Source organism: Centroberyx affinis, unplaced genomic scaffold (genome assembly GCF_046629955.1).
Source record: "Centroberyx affinis isolate AG114_WGS23_722 - 3 ecotype Tasmania unplaced genomic scaffold, CSIRO-AGI_Caff_v1 ptg004102l_1, whole genome shotgun sequence".
Lineage (NCBI taxonomy): Eukaryota > Metazoa > Chordata > Actinopteri > Beryciformes > Berycidae > Centroberyx > Centroberyx affinis.
This window is the reverse complement of record NW_027281881.1, coordinates 31,484-52,212: the sequence shown is the minus strand read 5'-3', so window position 1 is coordinate 52,212 and position 20,729 is coordinate 31,484. Positions and strand designations below refer to the sequence as shown.

Below are 20,729 nucleotides of genomic sequence, written 5' to 3'. Positions count from 1 at the left end.
ACCGAGAGCCCCGTTTGCTCTGCCGAAAAGAGTATCTGCCTTTTTTGACCTGCAAGAACTTCTTCATCTTGAATATCAAAATAGCAGGCGGCCTGCTACCGGGCTAATATCCAATATCTGTCCTCTCAAATATAAAAGTACAGCAACAGAGAAAAAAAACCACAACCCTAAGTCAAACTGAAGGGGTGAAGATTTCAAAACACTGCCCCATCATCAGAGTCCTCCACACTGAAACCATAGCAGCCTCCACATGAGCACGGGGTGACTGTGCAGGAAAAGCGAGTGAAGTCTCTCTGTGAGTGTGTCAAGGAGTTAGTCCTGCGTCTCATCCCTGATTCATCCTAGGGCCGGCCCGCTTGCACAGTGTTAATCAGAAAACTGGGACGCGTGCACCCGCGCCACTCCGTTCCTTAATAATTCTCTCTCCAAAAAGGGTATTGTGAGGCCTCATTTTTCTATAAATACACCGATGTGTCTTTTTCCTCCTCCTCCTCTCTTGGCTAGGTGGCTCTCCAAGGGGCCGCTCCTGGCCCAGAATCACTCAGCGTCGATGCAAGAAAGCTTGATGAGTACTAACTGGAGCGTCTGCCTGCCTGGAAGTCTGTGTGTGTATGTGTGTGTGTGTGTGTGTGTGTGCATGTGTGTTTCCCTATATGTGAGCAGGCCTAAATGCTAAATGTTCAGTCCATTGAGAAGGAGCAGGGGCAATTTAAGACTTTGGCCCATAGGATTAGCAGGATTAAGGGATGAATCTTCAGATCCCCCTCCACCCCTCGTGTGTCATGAACAGGAACACACGCCCCCCTCCCTCAATCACACAGAGAGCTGTGAAAATCCTCACTGACCCCTGGTAGGCAATATGCTGTACCCTCGGGACACAGCACTTCAGCGTGTGTGATAAAAACACTGCAGTCACAAGATGCAGTCTATGTCAGACACTGAGCATCAGTCAAAGCTGGAGAGGACATGCAGGAAAACACTCGGGATTTTACAATTTAGTGCAACAGCAGAATGAGTTTCATATTCTAGATCAGTGGTTCTCAACCGTTTTGGCTTGTAACCCCTTAAGATGAAGAAATTCCTACTTGCGCCCCCCCTGTCACAGACTGCATATGGTGGTAAACAGATCAACCAAAGAATGATTTTCCTTTTTCAGGTTGTTTCATTTGATTAATTATCAGAGGAGGCCTAGAGGCTGAAAACTATTCAGAATTTATAAGAAAAAAAGCAAAAATTTGAGAGAAATCTGAAAAAATACACATGATAATAAATTTGTATAGTAGAAATATGTTTTTTTTTCCTATCCCAAATAGAAAAGGTGGGAAGCTGTATAATGCACAAAACAAGAGGTTTATTTGCTGTAAATAGTGCTAAAAAATACAAGCACTTCAAAGCAATAAATGAACAGAAATATAGGCTTGGTTTAGCAGCTACTCAGATGCAACACGTTTCAAGCTTGGCGCTCTTCCTCAGGCAGACCATAAATCATGTCGGGACCCCCCCCCAAAATGATCTTGCGATCCCCTGGCCGGTCCCGACAACCCAGGTTGAGAACCACTGTTCTAGATCACCAACATTACAGGCAACCAGTAATAAGGAGTGCAAGGGCCAGTGACATGGTGTCCTCACAATACTCTTGTGACCCTTAAATGATCATGTACTAGAAGAAGAAATAAGAGAAATAAGAGCTAAGGAGAGAGGCAGAAGGGTTTTGCTTCAATGTGAGAGTAGAGGAGGAAGATATGGGAGAGAGGATATGATTTGGGGGAACCCTTGCTGGGAAATGTGCATTAACTTTATCTGACAGTAAGTCAGCATGTGTTTGATGATGCCACTGCAGTTAACAAGATGCAGTCAACACCGCTGGAGAGAAAGTACCTGAGATGCAGCCTACAGCAGTGATTCTCAATCTTTTTCATATCAAGGACCCTTAATTTAGTCCACATTAGAGCCGCAGACCCCCATTTGATGATATTTTGTCTCTCAAACCCAAATCTGAGAATATTTTTATTGTCAGATATGATTTTGTCCAGAATTCCATTCCATGACTTTCTGTATTGTAGGTAGAGAGATAACAGAGAAACTATGATCAGAACAGTCATTCTTCTACATTGTCTAATTGTGTTAACTTCTTGCAAATGGAATAATTCTGAAGTTTAACAATACATCAATTTGCTGGGGACCCCCTGGAACTCTCTCAAGGACCCCTGGTGGTCCCCGGACCCCATGTTGAGAACCACTGGCCTACAGGACAGGTTGGCTCATATGAGTGAACTGTCATTAGCGGCAAAGCAGACAATAAGGAGCAGCCAGTACGTTACCAACTGAATAATTAAACACAAATGGTTGTATTTCCAAACAGACGCTGTTCCCTTCAATCAAACTCTCCTCTTACACCTCGGCCAAGATGGATATTTTACTCGTGTGACTGAGTAAGGGAGAGCGAGAGAAAATGGACATTTCACAGGCAATTGAGTCGGTGGTAAGAGAGCTTCAACCTGTATTAACCACTTTGTCAAAGAAAACTCACATCATACTGGTAATCTGGTATTTTCTAAATTAACATTATAGACTAACAATTAAGGGACCTGCAAGAATGAATAAACTGGAAAACATTTAGAAACAGTTCCCAATCCCAAACTATATCTACAAATATACTAAATGCTGTGTGACCTATCAACTACCCCACCATAAAGAGATACCCAAATTGATCAAAGCCAAAAGTCCAGTATGATCATGCGTCCCGTACCTTTTTAAACAGCATCCATAGATGTGCGTGCAGCCTGCAGGAGCTCTCCAGCACTGTGGACTGTAACATGAGTGCCGGGGCCAAGTCGGCAACCAGATCCAACAGGTGTCTTGTGATGCCTTGTTGCATTGTGTGGAGCAGTAGGTGGCAGTGGAAGAGAGAAAAACATTAGATCACTGAGTAAGACGTTTAGTTAAGACACTGAAGCCAAGAGTGTTGTGTACAGTTTTAATCTGAGCTCCAATAAAAATGAAATAGACTGGAAGCTTTTTTGTACGGCTTACTGATTTCACCACATCTCCCCTTCATCCAGGAAACGGGGTTAAAGAAATATTTTGAGATCTTGAAAAACAGACTGAAGAAGAAGGCTGGAAGGCTTCTTAGCTCTGATGTTAAAGATAGTAGGGTTGGGCACTCTGCGGGAAAAGGGGTCTCCCATGAGGAAAAAGAGATCCAAGACACTCTAAAATATGTTCAAAAGCCTTTCTTCTAGCCTATTTGACTATTACAAACAGTGCAGCATTGGGCACAGTTTTGAATATTTTCATAGTGAATAGCCAAATACCTATTTTGGAGTGCCTAGGCCAGTGGTTCTCAACGTGGGATCCGGGGACCTCCAGGGGTCCTTGAGGGGGTTCCGGGGGGTCCCCAGCAAATGGATGAATTGTTAAACTTCGGCATTATTTCATTTACAAGAAGTTAACACAATAAGAGAATGTAGAAGAATGACTGTTTTGATCATAGTTTCCCTGTTATCTCTCTACCTACAATACAGACAGTCTTGGGATTCTGGACAAAATCATATCTAACAATAAAAATATTCTCAGATTTGGGTTCGAGAGTCAAAATCTCATCGAATGGGGATCGGTGGCCCTAATGTGGACTAAATTAGGGGAGAATCACTGGCCTAGGCTCTATTTCCTAAGGCTTTACAAGTAATGCATGGATTGTGGAAAAGTGTGTGCAATTAGTGTCCCCAGTATTTTGCACTTATATTATTTTGCTGTCCTAATATTTTGCATAATCAGAGCTGACATATATACAACCATGTAGTTAGAGATCCATTCAACACCAGCCTCAGCAGGTTAACAAAACAATGCCTGTCCTCCTATTCATCAGCTGTTAGCTTGGCAGTTAGCCGCACCGATGCTAAGGAAGTAGCATTCCCACTGTTTACAGAACATGGACCGAGAGTAAAGCGGGTGGCTACACCACCAAAACAACTATGTTTACTTAAGATAAATCACTGAAAGGCAGCTATGTGTTACCTGTGACAAAAGGTAAGGGGGGGAATGAACGAATGAATAGCTTCAGTAAAGTAAAGAAAGTAGAGATATCGCTGTGGAGCTTTGCTAACGTTAGATAACTGACCTAGCTTGCTAACACAACTTGTTCATTTGAGGCGGTTTTTTTAGGAAGACAAGCTTTAAACTTAACTGAATCGAAACGGAATACGTAGGAAAAACCGATGGGACCTACAATGTAAACCTTGGTTGTGTTGGTAGTCAGCTGTTAGTGAGTTTTATAGCATAAACACCTGTTGTCTCCCTGTCTGAACCTGCCAGGTGAGCCATGGATTTCCTCACTCTTTTCGCTGTCTATGTCGCGGTGGTGCTGACATGCATAGCTCTGGTCTGCAGATACTCAGGCCAGCAGCAAACCCCCTTTAGTTTACTCTTCAACTACATATCAAAGGTGAGAGTGAAGAATCTCCCAACTGTACTTCTACAAACTGGCACTGAGCGGCGCTGTAACATTGTAATACCTCAATACATAGACATTAACTGAAGCTGTGGCTCGCTCATGAATAACTGATTTTTTGTTTTTCTTCACAGCTAACTGCACCTTTTACGCCTAAATGGCTTCAGAGGTTTTCACAGTGGACCTTGCACAGGCTGTTTCATCAAAGGTTTGTAGTGAAAGAAATCCACTCTCATGCACATACCAGTCAAAAGTTTGGACACACCACATTTGTATTTATTTTTACCATTTTCCACATTTTAGAATAATAGTAAAGACATCATAACTATGAAATAACACAAATGGAATTATGCAGTGACCAAAATCAAAACTATCTTATATTTTAGATTCTTTAAAGTAGCCGCCTTTTGCCTTGATGGAAAGGCAAAGGCTTTGGAAAGAAATTCATACATAGGCATCAACTTAACTATTTATATACAATTTACAATTTACAATTTCACATTTGGCAGACGCTTTTATCCAAAGCGACTTACACATGAGATTTGCATACAACACAAGCAAGTTTCTAGATAGGAGAGAACAACGAGAGTAAGTGCTATAGAACTAAGTTCTGGTCCAACAGGACAAAGGTGCTACGAGACAGTGCAACAAGCTAAGTTATATTTGTCTAAGAAACAAATTTCAAGTATTTAAGCATAAGCCTTTATATCAAAATGGCTTTAAGAGAATGAAAAACATAATGCGTACAGGGAGTTGTGTCAAAACTGGTAGTATATATATTTTCAAGTTACTCTGAGATGGGTCTACTCTTGTATATCTGCCTTCAGTCTAGGGCTGGGCGATAATTCAATATTATCGTTTATCGTCTTTCAGTGGAATCATATCGTGATGATATGAAGATATTTTGATATCGTGACACACTTTTTTGCTGTCTAAATTGATCATGACAAGCAAATTTTACTTAAAAACAGATAAAATGAGGTATGGTAGGAATATTATTTGAAAATTTCAGTTTTGTTTGACACCACACCTAACATTACCATTCGGTTCAATGAGATGAACATTCATTTGATAATTTAACGTGATTTTGCATACATGAACCATATCGTGATATATATTGATATCGAGAAAAATCTTTATGATTATCATGATATTGATTTCAACCATATTGCCCAGCCCTACTTCAGTCTTTGTGATTTGGCTGTCTTTCCAGGAACAACATGTTCATCTACCTGCACATCCTGCTGGAGGGCGCTGTGTACGCAGAGTTCACCTACGAGGTGTTCGGCTTCTGCAGGGAGATGGACACCACTCTGACCAGCCTGTCTGTGCCTTACGTCCTGCTGGCCGTCAAATCCCTCTTCTTCTACCTCTGCATCAAGAGAGATCCAGGTTTTTAACTGGTTTTAACTGTCACACACGCTCCTTAGCAATGGGATGTAAGATTAAATGACATGAGAAAGGCCAGGGAAATGTCTGACTTGTATTAGTGTAAGACTTGTACACCTTGACATTTAGAAGGGAAGTCCGCGTTCATCAGCTGACATCCTAACCCAAACTCTTACCCTAACCCAGATGCCACAGACTTATTTGTTATGAGTGTGTGGCTATACTTTAAAGTCTTTAGCCATCTCTGGACGTCATTAGTATTACCAGGGGAGATCCGTAATTTGATTTTACCCATTTACACCGGTAATTTCAGTCGGTTATCTGGAAGGTAAAATCATTTTCTGGGGGATCCTGGTAATCCCCGGACACGTCACACCAGGTCACCCACAGTACAACAAAACACACATACACTCTTTTTTTTCCATTTCCATTATTGTATATTTTTATTTAGTCTGTTTGAGTGCTGTTCCGTATCCGATTTGTCTTTTTTTCCCCGCTGCAACAATCTAATTTCCCCACAAGGATCATTAAAATTTGATCTAATCTAATGCAGTAGTGGGTAATTTCAGGTAATTTAATTTATTTAACTAGATCCGGAGGTGGGTTGACAGATTAAAAAATAACATTCATGTGGGTTTCAGTGAGCGTTTCATCTGATAAGTAAGAGTGAAGTGTAGAAGTCCTTAACTCCCTACAGTATGTGCGTCATGTTAGTATAAAGTTTAACAGGGCATTATTTCCTCTGAACCCCCCTCCTCTCTCCTCTCTCCTCTCTCCTCTCTCCTCTCTCCTCTCTCCTCTCTCCTCTCTCCTCTCTCTCTCCGACAGGCACAGTGACGAAGAAGCGGGTCGCCGGCCAGCTGCAGATTTATCCGTACGACCGGAGGATGTTTCACCCCGGAGTCTCCTGTCCCACCTGCCAGCTGCTCAAACCCGCTCGCTCCAAACACTGCAGTGAGTACATTGTTGAATACGTTTGTTTTATTAATTGCTCTAGTCCCCAAATTAAATTAATATTGCATTCATGATTGCTTTCAACACCATTACAACACATTGTACATGTCCTTAAAAAACCCCGGGATATCCATTTTCCCACAGCTAAATTTTAATTGAAATTAAGCAGCACTTAATTTCAATAAAATCTCAATTTGCTGAGTTGTTTCACCGGCTATTTTCCTAGTCGTTTTCCACTATTGGATTTTAGATTTTAGATTGGAACAAACAAGAAAATGCTGCTGAAAATGCTGCTTTAAACGGCTCCTCTGATTGGTTACACAATCACCGTAGGGCCGTCCCTAATCACTGAGTTGTACTTGCACTTGTATTACAGAAGAAAAAAAAAATTGAGCAACTATCATATTACAAGTTGCAGCTTCTATTTCATTCCATTCATTCAAATATTGACTTGAACATTTGTAAATCCTGTCTGTTAATTCAAATTTAGGACACAGGTGTGTCAATATTTTCTGTGAATGTGAATTCAAATATGCAAGTTCTCAGGTGTTTTGCTACAATAATAACACCCCCCACACACACACACACACACTCCCCCACCCCCCACACTCCTTAATTATAGCAGTGGTCTGTAATTAACACAAACAATAAAGTCTCAGTTTCACAATAGTGCATTAGAGATGAGCAAGACTCGCTAATTAGAGCACAGATCCAACAGAAAGGTCTAGTGAAGAGATGATGTATTGCCATGGTGAATACTGGATGATGATACTGCTTTGTCATTTTTTTTTGGATTGTAAACAAGAATTTTTAGCCTTTGTAGCTGAAATAATAATAATAATATCTTTATTTGTATAGCACCTTTTAACAAGACTGTTTACAAAGTGCTTCACAGAATAAAAAGGCATAAAAACAAAGAAATAAAACAATCGTAAAAAGGACAACAAAGGATAAAATTTTAATACAAAAAAAAAAACACTAAATACATGTAAATCAATTTACCACCAGCTAATTAAAAGCAATGGTAAAAAGAAAGAAATGTGTCCGACATCATTGTGTCGGAGTGTCTTGAAATGGAAATGAATGAATTTTTGATCCAAACGAGAGTAAAGTGAGTTTTTAAAGCCAGAAATCTCAGCACCTGGCCATGTAATCATTAGGTCATTGGTACTGATCAATAACCCTATCACCCCTTACTCCAGATATATTATGGTTGTTTTTTTCCTACGGGGCAGTAGAAATCTCATACTCATTGCCCCTTTGATATCTCAGCTGACTGTCTAAACACACACTCTTGTTTTCCAGGAGTGTGCAACAGGTGCGTCCAGCGTTTTGACCACCACTGCGTCTGGGTGAACAACTGCATCGGGGCCCTGAACACGCGCTACTTCCTGCTCTACCTGTTCAGCGTGTGCGCCATGGCGGGGGACATCGCCCTGCTGACGGGGGACATGCTGCTCCACGCCGTGCTGCGTTCAGGGCTCCTGAGGGCCAGCTACCTCGACGAGCACGGCCAGCAGCAGCAGGCGGGGCCTCTGTTCGTCATTCAGGTGAGACTCAATGCTGTTGTAATAATGTGAGAACTACCTGCTGATGTTGTAATCATCAAGACAGCATAAATAGTTTTTTTTCAGGCTATAATATCACACATTAATCAGTTTTCAATGTTAAACGATGTTAACTGTTAGACTAGTTAAACTGATGAAGGCCATCTCAACCAAATCATGATACTTGTAATAGCAATAGTAATAGGGTTTTTGTTTTTTTTATTGACACAGATGATTACATACATAACAAGAAATATACATAACAAGAAATATACATAATAGAAACTCCATACTTACGTCCCACTTTCCCCCTATAGAGTATTTGATCACCTTGCTGCATACATTTGCATATTAATGAGGAAAACTGATTTTCTAGAAACTACTACAGTAAAACGCTTAATAAACGCGTTAATGCTTTAACGTACTGAGTTCATATTAATACCACCCACGTGTCATGTGAAGACAAGTATTTTGACTGCTAATTATTGCATTCATTGGCGCAATTAATGATCTCGTTAGCATAACTGATTATGTTTAATATATCATGGTGATTATTGGAAATTCTTTATTAGGAATAACCCCTTGAGATGTACCATCTCGTTTTCAAGGGGGTCCTTAACAACAAAAATACAATATAAACATAATTAGACAAAACATTTAACAAGACAAAACAAAACAAAACAACAGAAAAAACAAACCCCCAATAAATATCAAATAATAAGACATACAAAATCAGGAGATCATACTCCAGACAGAGCATGAAAAATGGATCATTCATTCATAGATTATAGAAAAGTATTAAAGTATTAATGATTATGGCAGGACATTAGGCGGTTCCAGTGCTTCTTGTTCAAGTAAAGGGCTTTTATTAGCTCCTAACTTAAATATTGTTTAATCTTGATTCATACTTTCATGCCAGTAATCATTTTGTCAGAGTAGGAGTCATATTTTTCAATAGTTTATCTTATTTTTAACTCTTTAAATAATTGTGTTTGTCTTCGCTCTGTCCCCCCGCCTCTCCTTCCCACAGCATCTGTTCCTGACTTTCCCCCGGATCGTCTTCATGCTGGGCTTCCTGGTCTTCGTCTTCTTCCTGCTGGCGGGTTACGCTCTGTTCCACTCCTACCTGGCGCTGGCCAACCAGACGTCTAACGAGTGGTACAAGAGTCGAGGCTTCGTCTGCCGGCACTGCCGCCCGGCCGCGGCGGACCACCTCTGCAGCCCGGCGCCCGACCGCTCCAGAAGACACTACTACAGCAGAGGGATCGTCCAAAACCTGCGAGAGATTTTCTTCCCTCCACGACCCGTTCATAAAAAGGACAACTGAAAAACACTGGCTTGTATTGCATTATGCTGCGTTCAAGTCCCGATGGATTTACCAACCAGGAAAACAGTTCACACCAGGTTCCTAGAGGTGATTACAAGTAGGACATGTGGGATTTTGTTGCGGAAGTGTCACATACTGCGTCCTATCCACTGATGTCGGCAGTCCAATAAATAAAAATCTAAATTATCAGTTATATTCACGAGAAATGTCTGCTGCAGTTCGTTTATGGATGATTTTAAATTCATAAATAAGAAATGTTTTGGATGTGGCCGTTCCAACGAATTAAACACTTGAACATTTCCAAGTTGAGGCAGTTGTGGCATTAGACACATTAACACTGCTCTTGAATGTGTTGTACTTTATATGTTTTTTATGAGGTAATGTTCTATTTTATGGGGAGCTGGGGATTTGAATAAATTAATTTTTTTAATTAATCAGTTTCTAGAGTTTAATTTCCTTCCCTCTGTCATTGATGTGTGACAGGACGGTTGCACCTACATACAAGAAGCTATTATTGCACATGAGGACCATGAGGTAATTGATGATGCATTCACATGCTGTCGGATATATCGGAAAAACTACTTTCCTACTTGGAAATCTCCCACGAATACCATTCAAAGTCAGATAATGAAGCTGGGAAGTTGAAAGTTTTCGCAGTTTTCCAAGTTATGACGTTATAATAACCTTTAACCTTCTCAACATGCTGGAAAATCTAAAAAGTTTTGTGTCATTTTGTGTATTCAGATGCAGACTGTCATAACGAACATATGTTTAAATCAAGTTCGTTATTAGCTGGTTAAGCTGCAGCCTCCATGTTGGTTCATGGTTTGTCTTCTGGGTTTGATTTTCCAACAAAATATCACTCGGATGTATTTGTCCTCTCAGGTGTTTTCATCATTTCGGTGCTTTCGGATTCTATCCAGATAACAAAAGAAAAAAATAATAAAATTAAGTTAATTGTTAATAAATTTAAAACAGTTTCACGAAATTCAAGCTCTCCCTGTCTTTCCATAATATATAATTTTACACCCTTATTCATTTTCACGTCACGACTGAAAGGGGGGCGGGATCTGGAATCACTTATTTGCTGCTGTAAAATTATGTAACGCTCGCGGTTTAGCAGCCGGCTTGACTTTGAGCTGGAGGTTGTTTTTTTTTTGGTTTTTTTTATTGAACAATTTCCATGTACAAACATCATGGCTTAGAAATCTTCACAATATACCAATAGGATCAGATGCATACCAAAAAGACAGAAAAAGACAATTCAAAACAGACAAGAGATTGAAATAATATTAGTATAACAAAAAGAAAAATGAATAACTTAAAGGGCTAGGGGTTTTTTTGTAAATCATATTCTTCTATTATACTAAAAAGTTCCATTGCATTTTTATTTTCCATGACTTTAAGGGCTTTTATGTAAGAAAGAAACTCATAATGAAATACACTAAACTTAGCTTTCACTTTCATATACTTCGATATGTGTATATAAAATTTTCCAAGAATAAGAATGTTATTAACCAGAAAGTCATCTTTTCTATTGTCCATGACAAGTCCATAAACAATGTCCTTTTGAGAAAGGTTTTCACGTTGAAAAAGCCTTTGGGTAAAGCCAGTCATGTACATCAAGCCATAAAGCTTCAGAATACATACATCGGAAAAATAAATGATCAGTAGTTTCAGTATCATCACAAAATACACAATTATTGGTTTCAATTCCAAATCGTTGCCCGGATGTCGGAGTTTGCCTCCGGCACGTGAACGCACAGTTTGTCCCCTCTGTGTCGCTGTCCCTTTAAGCCGGTGCGGAAGTATCAGTAGAATTGATGCAACTGTGGTGGAAGGTCAGGTTTTTTTTTTTTACTCGTTGAATTTCAGTACTTAGTCAAGTGTAAAACCACGCTAGCCGCTTGAATCAGTTGCTGGCCACGAAGCTGAAGCAGGGCGTGTTTACTGGATTGTTTATGATTGTCGTGAGTTTGCTCGGTAACGGAAGAAAAGTGTAGCACGAGCCAGAGAGCACCGCAGCTATTTATTTTTGAACCAGACAGTACGAGTCTTCCCGGATGGCTGGATCGAAATGCACCCGGCTGAGCGGCGCGCTGGTCAAACAGCTGCTGGACACCGTGGACAGCGTCCTGTTTGACTGCGACGGGGTCATCTGGCGAGGGGACCAGGCCGTCCCGGGGGCCGCCGAGGTCATCAACCTCCTCAAAGAGAACGGCAAGAAGGTGTTTTTCGTCACCAACAACAGCACCAAGACGAGAAAGATGTACGCGGACAAAATGGCCCGCATGGGATTCAACGTGACGGAGGACGAAGTGTTCGGGACGGCGTACTGCTCCGCCGTGTACCTGAAGACGGTGTGCAAGCTGGACGGGAAGGTGTACCTCATAGGGAGCAACGCGCTGAAGCAGGAGCTGGAGGCGGTGGGGATCCAGCAGACCGGGGTGGGACCGGACCACATATCAGGGGGGCAGATCGACTGGGCCAACGTGCCCCTGGACCCCGAGGTGAAGGCGGTGCTGGTCGGGTTTGACGAGCACTTCAGCTACATGAAGATGAACAGGGCGCTGCAGTACCTGACCCAGCCCGGCTGCCTGTTTGTGGGAACCAACACCGACACCAGGCTGCCGCTGGAGGGGGGCAAGGCTGTCCCAGGTAGGGACACACAGTGTGCCATCACACAGTTGGTTGTATAAAGCACATTATCATAGTACAACACCTGTTCACCAGAGTTAATAGGACTTCTAGTGCTGAAACGATTATTCGATCTACAGAAACGTAACCGATCATAATCTTGATAATCGATTAATAATTTAGTCATTAATGAAGCAAAAATACCAAACAATTGCTGCTTTCATCCATTTTATATCATTATAAAACGAATACGTTGTTTTTGGCTGCTGGCCAGAATAAATAAGCAATCAAAAATCACTTTGGGCTCTCATAACTTGTGATGGGCATTTGTCATTATTTTTTTACATTTTATAGACTAAACAATTAATGGATTAATTGAAAAAATAATCAATAGACTAATCCATAACGAAAATAATCCTTAATTGCAGCCCTACTTCTAGATACTTTAGTACTGAATTCAGTGGATTAGAATTTACAAGTGTTCCCACACTCACTTCCACATCAAATTCAAAGACTTCTCAATGACTTTCAAGGTCTTGTTTGGTGAAATTCAAGGACTCAAAGAGAGCATATTTTAGGGTCAGACATGACTGGTCAAAATTAGATATCATATAGGCCTCTTTCTTGAGTTATGTTCTTGTCAAGTCAAGAAACAATGGTGAAATCATTCAGTTTAAAGCTGAACACGGGTGCTATATCAGTGCAAATATCCAGCACAGGGTTTAAAGTGTAAAGTGTTGATCCTAGATGAAGAGAGGTCCAGACAGCCATGATGATGATGAACTGATGATACTGATGAAGCTCTCCTCACCTTCTGACCCCCCCTCCCCCCTCCCAGGTACCGGCTGCCTGCTGCGGGCGGTGGAGACGGCGGCCCAGCGCCAGGCTCAGACGGTGGGCAAGCCCAACCACTTCATGTTCGACTGCGTGGCGTCCCGGTTCGGCCTGGACCGCAGCCGCTGCCTGATGGTCGGCGACCGCCTCGACACCGACATCATGCTGGGCTCCAACTGCGGCCTGAAGACCCTGCTCACGCTCACGGGGGTCAGCACCGTGGCGGACGCCGAGGCCCACCAGAAGAGCGGCAGTGCGGAGAGGCAGGGGATGGTGCCAGATTACTACGTGGAAAGCATCGCCGACCTGCTTCCAGCTCTGCAGGGATAAATCCATCCAGACTGTAGCCGAGTTGAAATAAACCCGAGGATTGGCTAGCCTATCGCAAGCCAGGGTCCATTGTCTCTTCCATTGTCTTTTAAAAGAGATTAGCTTTATTAAAATCATCTAAGAGTCAGAACCGAGCAGCACTAGACTCTTAACCGACTGGTGTGGCTGTCTGATGAGACAAAGACTCTGAACTCTAAGAGAGACTATCCAGGTTTTATCATCAACTTTGTCTTTTACTGTTGGGTTTAAGGTGGAACAGAGACTAGAAAACTAAAACTTTATTAATTAAATCACTATTAAAACCCGTTTATTACGACACGGCATGAATGATTGGCTCCTCAGTATGTAAGAACAATGATTTCCAGTATTGATTAAATGTGCTTTTAAAACTGTTTGAGTTAGTAGGAGGAGGGTTAAAGGAGGGAGGTGTGTGTACTTAAAAGGCCCTTATCCTGTCTGTGATGCAATCGCCCCCTTAAGCAATGAAGTCAAACACTGGGGGGAGCATGCAAAAGAAATGTCAACGATTTGGTAATACATGTGTTCAGCTTTACAGTTCTATTTCTGTATTTGTAAATAACAGGCAGGGAAATGGGATGAGATGCACTGGACCGGTCTGACAATACCTCATCAGGAAATAACTATATAGTGTCAGCTATATAGCATCAAGCTCTTTACACAGGATTTACTTGTGTGTCTTTATGTCTGATACAGTTTACTTATAACCCTCAGCGTGTAATGCTGGTATTTACACTCAGCTCCATGGGTTGGTGCAATGATACCCGGTTTTGTTTTTTGTTGTTTATGTCTATGTAATGTCAGTTATCCTTGTTGAATCAGCCATTAACAGAATGTAGGGATGGGACGATCTGCTTATTGCATGATAAAATTTGATACGCAATATGGGGTTCACGATTCGATACAAACACGATACAATATAATAAATAAAAGTTCAATGACAACAAAGTCTGACTGTGCAGAATTATATTTATTTCTGAACCACAAATCTTTCTAGCAATGGCATTGGCTGCTAGTGCAAATAATAGAATTTCAATGGCGAGCCTATGAAATTTGTCATTACAAATTTGTGATTGCAGAATAAAATATCGCGATTCATTTTTCTGCCCCACGATACTTATCGTCACATTTTTGTATTGCGATGTATTGAATTTCGTTATATCGCCCATCCCTAACAGAATATTCACATTTTAAAGGGCAATGCAATCTTCTTTTTTTTACCATCCACTGTTCCTAACCTGTCCTTGGTCCTTGGCAACAGTATTCCTCTTGACCCAAAAACACTGAAAACACTGGTGAAATCATAATAAAACATATACTTTTACTAAATCAAAGTCTACTCTCTGTGGCGTTACGTCTAAAGTGAACACAAGCACCTTTTCCCACCAAGTCTTAAAGTCACCTTGGTCTGTCAGCGGCTGGACGCAGCAGCAGTCAGGACCTCGTATCACCTCCCCCCTGATGACAGAGGCCGTCCACGCTGCGCCTGTCTCACCCCTTTGTCCATTGTCCGGGTCGGGCTAGCCGGCCAATTGCCGTCACGTGTGTATGTGTGTGTGCGTGCACGTGTGTGTGTGTTTGAGTAGTGTGGGCGCAGGGGCAGTGGAAACAGGTAGAAGGTTAGAGGAGCAGCTGCCATCTTAAGCAGGGGAGGGACACAGTAGGAGGGGATGGCAGGGACACAAAAGCTTGCAAATTGAATTTGGCAAGATTGATGAAGTTTTGTGTGAAGGGGTGCCTGTTTTGGGAGGGAAGCTGAGAGACCATGGGTGGAGGAGGGGGTGGAGGAGGAGGAGGAGGAGGGAGGGATGGTCTGAGGTCCGCAGAGACAAAGAAGAGCCGGCCAGGTGTACTGCAGAGCCTCAGTCAGTGCTGGTCATGACCACAGCTCCATGCCGGTAGCTGTGAGAAGGGAGCAGACCGAGTGAGGAGCCGTCACGGGACACAGGATGGTGAGGTGCTGGAAACATTCAGACAACAGTTTGGAGGAAGCGCAATGCACGGTAAGCAACTGTCTTTTAATGCCTCTGCACAGCTCAGCAGCTAATCGACTCTGGAAAGTTGGAGCTGGAAGCTACATTTTTTTGGTTACAGGTCAGAGAGGCTGCCAAAAATTCACCAGCCACTTTCTCTATTTTACCAGCCAACTAGATTTGTATAAGATGGACCTCCAAAAGATAGTTAGTTAGAGTTACCGCCACTAGGGATGGGACGATCTGCTTATCTCTCAATATGAGTCGATACGCGATATGGGGTTCACGATTCAATACAACCACGATACGATGTAATAAATAAAAGTTCAACGACAACAAAGTCTGACTGTGCAGAATTATGTTTATTTCTGAGACAAATCTTTCTAGCGATGACATTGTCTTGCTAGAATGTAAACAACTTAAAAATGTCATTACAAAGTGCAAATAATTAAATTTTGATGTAGAGCTTGTGAAATTGTCTACTAGTACAGCAGAATAAAGTGGAGCTAATATCACAATAAATTTTTCTGCCCCACGATAGCCTACGTATTGTCACATTTTTGTATTGCGATATATTGAATTTCGATATGTCGACCCATCCCTACCAGCCACAGTCAAAATTTACCATAATTTGGCTGGTGGCTGGTGTTAATTTCCTATCCTGGTACAGGTTGATGTATACATACTACAATAGGATGTCAAATATATATTGCCATAGTTTGAGCGATGGTTCTTCTGTGATACTGTCTCTTCAGGATGGGGGCCCAGCGGTGTCCAGCCGGTTCCCACACAAGGCATTCTGGGTCAGCCTCTCAGCCTCTCTGCTCCTGGTCATCGTTGCCCTCGGTTTGACGGGGCATCTTGGGCTGCCGCCGCTCCGCTCGCAGGTGAGAGACGCGCCTCATCCAGCACGCCAAACATCAACCGATTTACCCTGTCGACCGCCCCGCCTGATATTCTGATCTGAAATCTGTCCTGCATCGAGAAGCTTTCGACACAATCTATTACATTCATCTGAAGTGCGTCCATTAAATCTGTCCCTGTTGCTGTAGTCTTTACAGATTGTCCGAATCACAGTTCCAGATCAGACCGGGACTCTGATCAACCAGTCGGCGGTTGTGGACCAGCAGAACGACCTAGTGACCTTTTCTGTGACCTCACCAGCAAATCACACGTCCACCGTGCTCTTTGATATCAAACATGTGAGTACAGGTCATCTGTGTTGTTGTACTTCGGTGTTCCACATCCCCGTGAGGTCTTATGTGGTTTCTTTACAATGAGTTCAGAAATAATGTGATTGATGTAATAGCTGAAAGAAACTAGTAGGTCTAAAAGTGGATTTTGGGAGAGAAGTCTCAATGTCTGCTGCTGTGTTTCACAGGGTTTGATATGTTACAAGCCTGTCGATCAGGAGAGCTGCTTCCTGCGTAAGATGGAGAAGTCCGACTATGAAAACGTGCACTCCCTCCTCCGTGAGTCAGCACACAAGGTAATAACGCAACGACATTTCAACACGTGAGAAGTGATGTTATACAATAGGATCTCCCTCCCTGCGTGCAGGATATTCGAGACTACATAGTGTAACAACAAAATGCAGTTGGCCAAATTAAGCAGAAGAAAGTCGGGGTTGCCCTTTTAGCTTTGCCAGGCTCCTCTAAAACCCCCTGTGTTGTCAGACTCACTAATGTGTGAACTGGCATTAGTGGTTTCTGAGTGTGACTCACAGCTTATCCCCAAAGCACTGCCTCCACTCAGCCACGACCTGCTGGATTTCATATGTTTTGCATGACTTCCTCACTCCTCTGCCGCGCCGCACAAAGGAAGGGGTAGTAGCAGTGAAGCAGACAGGACCTTGAAGGGCCCTATAGTCTCTCTCCCGCTCTCTCTCTCCTCCATGGCTGAATTCCTCAGCACATCTGATCCTCCCAGCCCCCTCTCCGTGCCCAGGATCTTCTTACAGGAGGCTACAGCAGCAAGCCTGAGCCCTGGAGCCCGCACAATGGACACTCTGTCTGAGGGCTTTTTAGCTTTTAAGGCTCCTCTGTTGGATTAAAGTACAGCCTGATCCGTTGGGTAGTCAGGGACGGGCCTGCACGCTCGATGGCAGATACCTGGACCGCACAGTGACAGGACACAACCAAATCTCTGCCATCTCTAAATTTGTAGTCTGATGATTGATGTCCATACTCTTAAAGCTTGGCTTAAGTGCTCAGTCGGTTCTGAATTGAGTAGTTACCCTGGGGTATGATTTGTGTGGGATCTACAATCTTAATTGTGATTTGACAATATGAGCAGATGAATGGCGAAGGCTATGGGGTAAATCGAGACTGGAGAAGTGATGTGAGACCATGGAGGCTAAACTGAGAGGGAGTTCTGTTCCCCCTGTCTTATCATCTGTTTGTGCAATACCCCATTTCCACACAACAAAAGCAACAGTTGAGAGTCTCAGAGTGTTTTTGTGACGCGTGAGAGTCCTGTCTCTCATGGTGTCACATATCTCATAGAGACAAGTCCTCAGTATTCAAACCTAGCCGTCGATTGTGCTCATTTAATCTTTGAGAGGTGGGATAGGCCCGTATGGGTGCAGGGGAGATGTGAGGTGAGGTTTTGCCCGTCAGCACAATAGTCTTTTTGGGTCTTTTAGAGCAGAGGAAAACAGATTGTTACATGACCCACTCAAGCATAACAGAACTTTAAGTGGTCCACTATCAGAGCTCATCACCAGTGTAAGTGGGGCAATTACACACAGCCTTTGTGGTAAATAAGAGCGCAAATAGGCAACCTTGCTGACCTCATAGGAAAAGATATCAGCCTAATAGCAGCTTAAGTTTCAGGTCAATCGCAATCTCGGTTTCATTTTGACTGCTTGTCATCTCGGTCATCATATCTTCCCTGTTATGACTCCAATTTGCTGTCATTTTATCTCGTCATTATGACTGGAATATGACTTCTCACACTTATTGAATAACACCGCTGCTTAGGAGTTTCCATTCTCTCCTGCTGAAAACAAGACTGCTCCTCTCTGTGGATTTCTGTCAAGATGTGATGATACCCAACAGGCCGGACATGTCTCTCCCCTCTCTCTGTCCTCAGCAGAGCCAGTTCCAGCTGTCTGGCAATGAGACCCAGAGGCAGACGGAGTTCCTGGGGGTGCTGGGAGCCAGTCAGGTGGATGTGTCCACGCTGGAGGAGCCGCTCCAGGCTCTGTGCCGGGACAGCTCCGTCCACTGGACCAGGAGGGCCGACGGTGAGAGCAGACAAATTCTCAGTGGGCATCGACTGTAGTGAAGTGCTTTGATATAAACATCAAGTGACAGTCTGTGAGAAAAATGTTGTCACTGTCAGGTGAAAATAAAAACAGACGTGGTTTTAGCTTGATCACCATGTATTTTTGAGTTCATCCAGTTGGTTTTGAAGTGGTTTCATAAGCACAAGAGTGGCAGAATTTCCTCAACTCTTAGATGGCCGCATATATAATCATTCAATTGCAGCCAAAACACGAAAACCCAAAAGAAAAAAACTGGAGTTACGAGGTTTTCACAAGACAACAGCAGTATATTTGTGTTTGATGATCTAATTCGGGATCAATGTACTTGGAATTTCACAGTGTATACCCATCCTTAGTTTGGGTTTTTGCATGGTTTTAGCTTCTGCTTTGTGACACTTTAAAAGATAGGAAATGAAATGGTGTCACATTTTTCACACCCAGGCACACAGTGTAGATGATTTTCACACATTATAGCACACAAGTTGGTCCTGTGGCACGCAAAGTGGTCTGTTTGTCTCTGTCTTTGGTTAGACACTGTTAGGGTTAAGGGCTTGTTTCACACTGGGGAACCCACTCCAACTGTAGGCACCCATGGTGATATATGGCAATTTGGATAAAAACGTGTTATGCTACAAATTGAGAATATACACATGGTCATAATTAATCCCAGGAGAGATATGGATGTATTTGTTAGTGCCGCCACAGACTGAGGAAGAGTAGTTTTTAAAATCAGTCGGCTAGCAGCTCTTTAAAGAAGCAACGTTAGGCAGGAACCTGATCCTAAACTATGACTCACAGTGACCTTTCGACTGTTGCAGTAAATGACAGGCTGAAACTCCGACCATGTTAACTGACAGCAGATACTCACCATACTGAAGTAGGATGCATATCACAGACTGATCAAGCTGCTCTAGATAAGACTTGATAAGACAGCTATATACATTTAAATTGTAAATGTAACATGTAAATGCAGAAAATTTGAATCATGTCTCTGTGAGCAACATCTTTTTGTGACTGACTCCGTCTCTCCCAATTCAATTCAAATGTTTTACTAGCATGAAATACATTAGTACTTACTGCCAAAGCAAAAACAACAAATAACAGATTATAACCAGATTTGATCACTAAATCAATAGACAAATTAATCCAAGGACAAACAATATGCATCTATTTTTCATTATTAATGTCTTGCCTGTCTGAGGTTGTGACAGATAAATACATATTTTAAAGTGTGGCACACTAGGGTTTTTCTCCTAATATTGTAATTTTTCATTTGGGGAAGGTTTTTCAAAATTTCGACATACTATTTTGAATTTAGGGCGGTTTCCATTCTTTCTTCACAGTTACTACATTACAATAGGAAGTGCCGCTCTGTCTCCACCTCTCTTTGGGAGCACTGCCTACGAAAGCCTGTTCATTTTATTTATTTATTTTTATTCTCAAAGCTTGCATTAATCCAAAGCAATCCTTGACATATTGGCCTCACTCAACAGTTGAAAGCCTGTTACTACGGCCAGGCGGTGTTCACAGTCTGTATCTTGTCAAGGATTTTTTTTAATCAGTCACGATGGTCCGGTAATCTCCATGTCCATGTGTCTCTCTCTCTCTCTCTCTCTCTCTCTCTCTCTCCAGGCCCGGGGAAACAGAGACTGGTCTACTTCTGCATCGACATCTGCTTTCCCAGCAACATCTGTGTGTCTGTGTGTTTCTACTACCTACCCGAGTGAACAGGTATTCTTCTTCTCTCCTCCTAACCCCGCACCGGCCAAGATCAGCAGGGAAACAGAGCCGTCCTTCTCATCTCCCCGCTAAGCCAAGCGCTCCCTAAAAAAAATTAGAAAAAAAAAACAAAAAACACACCTTCGGGGGGGTCAGAACAGAAGCCACCTTTGACTGTTTCCCTTGTGCCATAAAGCCGCCAGTAAGCCAACGAACCAGCCAACCCTCCTAGTACATTTCCTCCCTTCCTCCCTTCCTTCCTTCCGAGAGAGAAGAGATGGAG

At 42.5% G+C, this 20,729-nt stretch overlaps 3 protein-coding genes across 3 annotated transcripts; all 3 read left to right on the top strand.

The window, feature by feature from the left end:
* Nucleotides 1-3,918: 3,918 nt before the first annotated feature.
* Nucleotides 3,919-10,067, top strand: zdhhc4 (zinc finger DHHC-type palmitoyltransferase 4). Its single transcript, XM_071542443.1, has 7 exons — nucleotides 3,919-4,029; nucleotides 4,315-4,444; nucleotides 4,585-4,658; nucleotides 5,664-5,842; nucleotides 6,668-6,793; nucleotides 8,099-8,343; nucleotides 9,371-10,067. The coding sequence occupies exons 2-7, from the start codon at nucleotides 4,322-4,324 to the stop codon at nucleotides 9,665-9,667; spliced, it is 1,044 nt and encodes a 347-aa protein (XP_071398544.1). The 5' UTR covers nucleotides 3,919-4,029; nucleotides 4,315-4,321; the 3' UTR covers nucleotides 9,668-10,067.
* A 1,435-nt stretch (nucleotides 10,068-11,502) lies between these two features.
* Nucleotides 11,503-14,795, top strand: LOC139663722 (glycerol-3-phosphate phosphatase-like). The gene is made up of 2 exons (XM_071542442.1): nucleotides 11,503-12,325; nucleotides 13,143-14,795. The coding sequence occupies exons 1-2, from the start codon at nucleotides 11,731-11,733 to the stop codon at nucleotides 13,466-13,468; spliced, it is 921 nt and encodes a 306-aa protein (XP_071398543.1). The 5' UTR covers nucleotides 11,503-11,730; the 3' UTR covers nucleotides 13,469-14,795.
* A 640-nt stretch (nucleotides 14,796-15,435) lies between these two features.
* Nucleotides 15,436-20,454, top strand: LOC139663717 (BRICHOS domain-containing protein 5-like). The gene is made up of 6 exons (XM_071542436.1): nucleotides 15,436-15,489; nucleotides 16,215-16,346; nucleotides 16,512-16,661; nucleotides 16,841-16,948; nucleotides 18,553-18,706; nucleotides 20,360-20,454. The coding sequence occupies exons 1-6, from the start codon at nucleotides 15,436-15,438 to the stop codon at nucleotides 20,452-20,454; spliced, it is 693 nt and encodes a 230-aa protein (XP_071398537.1).
* Nucleotides 20,455-20,729: the final 275 nt, after the last annotated feature.